General features: G+C 40.6%; 2 protein-coding genes across 3 annotated transcripts in view; one reads left to right on the forward strand and one right to left on the reverse strand.

Moving 5' to 3' along the window:
- Positions 1-5,914, forward strand: part of LOC137603711 (leucine-rich repeat-containing G-protein coupled receptor 6) — a 36,608-nt gene extending 30,694 nt beyond the window's left edge. For both annotated transcript variants that reach the window (XM_068327429.1, XM_068327438.1), the window contains exons 11-18: positions 118-189; positions 473-538; positions 619-690; positions 1,034-1,105; positions 1,398-1,523; positions 2,337-2,491; positions 2,903-2,983; positions 3,115-5,914. In XM_068327429.1, coding sequence (XP_068183530.1) covers positions 118-189; positions 473-538; positions 619-690; positions 1,034-1,105; positions 1,398-1,523; positions 2,337-2,491; positions 2,903-2,983; positions 3,115-4,370 — 1,900 coding nt within the window. In that variant the 3' untranslated portion in view covers positions 4,371-5,914. The remainder of the gene's footprint in view (positions 1-117; positions 190-472; positions 539-618; positions 691-1,033; positions 1,106-1,397; positions 1,524-2,336; positions 2,492-2,902; positions 2,984-3,114) is intronic.
- Positions 1-6,071, reverse strand: part of LOC137603724 (ETS homologous factor) — a 54,512-nt gene extending 48,441 nt beyond the window's left edge. The window contains exon 1 of the mRNA XM_068327459.1: positions 5,948-6,071. Within this exon, the coding sequence (XP_068183560.1) occupies positions 5,948-6,063 (116 nt within the window). The 5' untranslated portion in view covers positions 6,064-6,071. The remainder of the gene's footprint in view (positions 1-5,947) is intronic.
- Positions 6,072-6,487: the final 416 nt, after the last annotated feature.

Consider the following 6,487-nt stretch of genomic DNA (forward strand, 5'->3'; position numbering starts at 1 on the left):
GATTTGGCGGACCTACAACAGCTCCCTGTCTGACCAAGTTAGACTCAACGGTCTGGCGGATCCTTTTCGCTTGCTTGCACTTCAACAATGATCAGAGGATTCTGTTTTTCTCTATAGGACACTGACTCGAGCCGGCCTCTCAGCTCTCCCTCTGGATCTTTGTGAGCAGCTGCCCCGTCTCAGGGTGCTGTGAGTACATGCACACATACATAGGAGAAGTGAGAGGTACAAAAAACTGACACACAAAACCAAACTGTGGATAGTTGTGCCCAGAAGCAATCATTTGCACAATCACTGCGCTATGAAATTCAATCATCCCTCCCAGGTTATTGTCCTGCTATATCGTCTAACTCACAGAACCGACCGTTTCCCAAATAATCCTGTCACCCCCCATTATTTCCCACATTATAAATCCGCAGCTGGTGACTGTGTTTCCAAATGCTTTATGTGTGTCCTTTGTGTATTGTTGCAGGGAGTTGTCTTACAACCAGATAGAGAATCTTCCCAGCTTTTTGCACTGCTCTGCATTGCAAGAGATGTGAGTAATTCAAACCCCAACTGCACATACGCGTGACCTCTATATTGCACTTATTTATACGTATGCATCTTTCTCAACAGAGGGCTGCAGTATAACAAAATCAAGAAGATAGAGTTGAGCACCTTCCAGCAGCTTGCCTCTCTTCGAGTACTGTAAGTCTACCATCCTTCCCACTGTTAATTGTCTCCAACAAATAATGTACAATTTTAACAGGGCGGGATCAGAAAAATGATTATACTACATAATTTTAAGAAACACTGAAACAATTTCCAGAGAGAAAGTCACATGTCGTATTTTGAGGTGTCCCACTGTGACATTTTTTCTGCTGAAGAGGTCATCAAGGAAAAAAGTTTCCTAGTGTTGCTCAAGCACTATCCGTCTAGAGTCTCATTACCTAATGCTGACATCTAGTGGTTGTCAAGACAACGTTTAGTTTGCAATTGCAATGCTTTTTCCATTCATTTCATCTTCCTCTCATTCTCCATATTATGTCAGCGATCTCAGCTGGAACATGATCAAGTGGATCCACCCGGATGCTTTTGTCTCGCTTCACTCTTTGATAAAACTGTAAGTAATCATAGATGACTAACACATGTGTCTGTTGCTGATTCTATAGAGAACACGGACCCGCATTTATTGTTCGTGAAACATTTCTGAGTGTCCAATGTCAAGTCAAGTTATGCTAATACAAAAGAAATCACTACGTCTTACAGGAAATGTTTTTTAGAGGATATTTTAGGAAACAGGGTCTGACAATATAGAGGCAAGGCTTTTTACTTACCAGCAATGACCTTTAACAATATCTGAAAGGAAACACATTACGTAAACTTGGTTCTGTCTCTCTTTGTGTTATTATTAGAGATCTGACTGAGAACCACCTCAGCTCTGTACCGGTCACAGGCTTACAGAGTCTCACCCATCTCAAGTTGAGGGGAAATACTGAACTATATGAGGCTTTCAGTCCAGATAACTTCCCACACATGAGGTAATGCAAACACACACACACACACGCACGCACGCACACACACACGCACAGACACACACACACACACACACACACACACACACACACACACACACACACACACACACACACATGCACGCGTGCCCGCACATTGAACATAATAAGGAGGAAGCATTTTTGATTCCAGTTGAGGGTCTGAAAATGTAGGGTAAATAAGGAGATGACTTTCAAAAAGATAGCAGATGGTTGCACTGGCAACATGACTGTCGAATGTCATGTCAGAAAAGAATTTCATAAGAGTGTTGTGCACAATCATTCAAAATGTAAATTTGGTTAGTATGTCAGAATGTTAAAAGATATGAAAACATTTTCCATAGAAATTATTGGTCCTTGCGATTAGTAAACAAAACAAAGTGCAGCTGAATTTTTGCTTCAAAACAACATAATTATCATTATGTCATCAACATCATGTCAGTCAGTTGTGTTTTAGTTAGTTTTTTTTTTAATTGGGGGATTTTTTTTTTTAACAAAAAACAAAACCAATAACAGCAACACAAAAACAATCTAAGAAGGCATTTTTGAAAATGCATTTGTTCCTTTGTATTAATTGCCATTAATTGGCTCTTTTCTTATTTATGCCCCATCCTTCCACCAAGTAGGCTGGAAGTTTTTGCTAAAATCCCATTTTCAAACAAATACACGCATGGACACAGGTAAAAATATATTCATCTTCGCAGAGTTAATGAGCATCAAGTCAGAAGGATTGTTTATAACTGTTGTGGTTCTGGCACATTCCTGGCCTACTGTCATCACTGTTGCATCTGTTTGTTCCAGGGTAATAGAGATGCCTTATGCCTACCAATGCTGTATGTACGACTCCTGCGATAGCTACAAGCCAATCAGCCAACGGGACATAGAGCAGAGCAACGCTGACGATGACCTTCACAAGAAGACTGTAGCCATGTACCCTATTCATGCTGATACACACTGTAAGAAAGCATACAATTAGTATAAAACACATGATATACACCTGACATGAGAGATCTTATAATAGATAACACAAGAGTACAGAATACGCTAACTGCAAAATTACACACAACTTGAAATATATTAAAGCATTATTGTAACCGCAGCCACCTGGCAGCTTACGTACACATTAACAAGTGAAAACAATTAAAATTATATCTTTATAGATGAAAACAAACAAAACATTTCATGGAATATCATTAAAGTAAAAAACGTTTATAAAGCATTACATACAATTCACAAATACTTCACTGACATTAATTGCTAGAGAAACAGTTTTTGGAAATGTCTACTTTCTACCACATCACTTTTTCCACTCATTGCAATACTGTGGGCCTCTGACAATGTTTCACCCCGACAATGTTTGATTCCAGATGATCCTGACCTTGAGGAATTCCAATTAGAAATAGAAGAATCAAAACTACAAACCAGTGTCCAGTGCACACCTATCCCAGGTAAATGAAGTTCTACCTTGAAATATGGAGATGTTATCTAATGACTTAGGTCTACACTGCAGCACTAGGAGCTTGAGGCATGAATTGACGATTTCAATGTAATCTACAGCTGATGACTCATATGTTTGCAGGTCCTTTCCGTCCTTGTGACTCTCTTCTGGGCAGCTGGCTCGTTCGTATAGGCCTGTGGTCGATCTCTTTGGTGTCTCTTCTGGGGAACTCCTTCCTGCTCCTGTCCCTAATTGGCTCACCTGGCTACCTGTCACCACTCCGCTTCACTGTGGCCTGCATGGGCGCGTCAAACCTAATGACAGGTGTTTGCACAGGCACCCTGGCCCTTGTGGATGCTCTGACCATGGGAGATTTTGGTCACCATGGTGCCCGTTGGGAAGGGGGCCCTGGTTGTCAGGCAACGGGATGGTTCTGGGTATTTGCATCCGAAGCAAGTGTGTTGCTCCTAACTCTTGCAGCTGTGCAGTGTGGTGTCAGCGTGACATGTGCCCGTGCCTACGGGAAGTCACCATCCCTTGGGGGTGTACGAACATGCGCACTCTTCTGCCTTACTCTTTCCCTTACCCTTGCATCTCTCCCACTGGTGGGTGTTGGACAGTATGGATCCTCGCCTTTCTGCCTTCCTTCACCATTGCCTTCCCCATCCTCTCAACTGCCATCCTCCCTGGGGTTTCCCCTGGCACTCATCATGATGAACACCCTTTGCTTGCTTATAGTCACTGGTTCATACATTCGCCTTTACTGGGAGCTACTTAGGGGAGAGTGTGAGGGCCTGTGGGACTGTGCTATGATCAAACATGTTGCCTGGCTAATATTCACCAATGGCCTCCTCTATGTACCAGTAGCTTTCCTGTCCCTCTGCTCCCTCCTAGATCTTCTCTCTCTTGGGGAAGAAGTGCTTAAATCAGTTCTCCTGCTCCTACAACCTCTGCCTGCCTGCCTCAATCCCCTCCTCTTCCTCCTTTTCACACGAGATCTCTCCCAGTTTTTCTTTTGGCCTCACCCCAAAGCGCACCCACAGCTACGCCGGGACAATACACTGGACTCGCTAGTTTCTGTGGAGACAGAGAAGAGCTCCTGCTCTGACTCATTGACACAAGTGTCAATTACTGAGTCTGAAGCCCTCTACAATGGGGTGCCCCCTCTCCAACACCAACTGGATCCAGTGAAGTTCTCCCACTGCTCCTCTGCTTCCTCGGTTCCTCTCATAACTTGCCAGATACCAACTGCCACAGCCAGAGATAGAGACAGGGTGACAGAAAGAGGGAGTCTGAATGACAATGAGTGTATGAAGAGTTTTGATCAAGATTCAATTCATAATATTCACTCTCTGTATTGCTCTACTACGAATCCATCTCTGACCTCTCATCCATGAGAATTCATGCTAGCTGTCTGAAAAGCTGGGACACTGGACACGAACAGTTCATCATGGAACCACAACCGCAAGAACAGCTTGAAGATATCAATCCTCAAGCACCTCAAGAATTAATCTGTACAGAGACAGTAGACAGTCAAGAATTCTATCAAAAGAAATAACACCACCTAGTGGACTGTTTCAGTCATGGACTTGTAAGTAAAAGTTGTTGAATGCGTGGAGAATCTAAGCATCAGACAAATCGATTGTTTTGCTGAGGGGAATTTAGGTACAATCAATACAATTATATGTGTAAATGGTTATACTGAAATATGATAAAACAAGCAATAAGAGGTTACAGAACAGTTCAAAGAGTAAGCTAACACTTTTCAGTCACTTAATTGTTATTACTGATATATCTATTTGTAACCGTGTAATAGTTGTTATAAATGTAATTCGTTATATGTCAGCAAAATTCAACAGGAAACAGATTGCACATTCAGTTTCACACAGTTTACATGAACTTGTCTCAAATATGTCCAACAGGACAGCAGTTATACAGACTGGATGGGATGTAGCTCTCTCTCTACAATCATTACAGTAGGCTAGCAATGTACATACAATGTAACTACCTCTGAACTAGCATGGTATGGACTCTCTACAGCCTTATGATGTTTGTCTCATTTTTATATGATAGACAGCAAATATATAATTTTATATATTAAGAAATAACCATTAGTTTGTAAAAAAAAATGCTATTTAGGATGTACATACTTTGAATGCAACTGGTAAACATATGTTTGAATAAAAATATCTTCACACATTATATTTACATTAAAAATCCTTCTTTTTCTGATAAAGTGAGACACTTCCGCAAGAAGTCAAGATCTTATGTCTTATCAATTCATGCTAAAAAAATAAAAACTGCTATGGCAGAAATTTTTTACATAAAAAATATGCATGTGTTTCTGAATTAATAGTAGAAATTTACAAATAGCGGATGCTAAATGAAACTGAAAATTAAAACTGACAAAACTGTTGATGATAATAACAACATTTTTTTAAAATAAAAAAAAGATAATAACAGTAGCAATAACAGTGATGGTAGGGATGATAATAATGATGACATATGTGAGTGTCAATCATGAAGGTCGGTCCACTATAATTGAGGGATAATAAAGCATTAAGACTTGGGAAGACTTCAAGCCAGTGAAATTAACTAATGAGACATGAAAATGTAGACAAAAAGAGGGAGAGGAGCTCTATGTGTCTATGTCTCCCCCAGCAGACTAGGCCTATAGCAGCAAAGCCACAGAACTTCCATAGAATATACAGTGGTACCTCTACTTACGAAATTGGTTCTGGAAGAAATTAAGTAAGTCGAAAATTTCGTAAGTAGAGACGCGTTTTCCATGCAAATGCCCTAATCCGTTCCAAGCAACCCTAAAAGTCAGACATAAATGTTTTATAAAGTATAAAAATGCATCAAAACATGTAATAAATACATGTTACAATTACATTATAACACAATAAATGAGAGTTGTGCATAATGTAAAAAACAAAGAATAGAGTAAAGAATAAAAATAACTGTCATTTACCTTTTAACTGCTGTCCTCATTGTGTTTTGCCCTCTTTGGTTCATGCGCTCCTGACCCACCATGCCGAACAACGGAGTGAATTCCAGTCCTCCTTTTGAACTTCTCCCACCACCCATCTTAAACTTCCTTTTGTAGATGCATTATGGCCATATTCTTTGGCGAGATCAACCAAACCCACCCCTTTTTCATGCTTTTCTATTATCTCTTGTTTTGTTTGTACGGACAAAAAAACTCTTTTCTCCGTCTTTTCTTTTCCTCTTTTCTCCGTCACTTTCTTGGGGTCAATAGTGAATACTCAAAAGGTTAATATATTTATGTAAAACTACCAGAACACGTCATGGGTCTAGAGCCGAATGACGAGGACGCTGCTAGATAGACACCTATCTAGCTACACACAGAGGTCCCTCTTAGCCAATGGGATGCCAGGATGCTAGGTAGTAGCCAATGGCAGAGCAGCTATTTCAATGTTGCGTTCAGGAACCTGTGGGAGCTGCGAGTAGCAGCCCATACTGAATTTTTACCTTTCGTAACTCGAAATTT

Source organism: Antennarius striatus, chromosome 2 (genome assembly GCF_040054535.1).
Source record: "Antennarius striatus isolate MH-2024 chromosome 2, ASM4005453v1, whole genome shotgun sequence".
Taxonomy (NCBI): Eukaryota; Metazoa; Chordata; class Actinopteri; order Lophiiformes; family Antennariidae; genus Antennarius; species Antennarius striatus.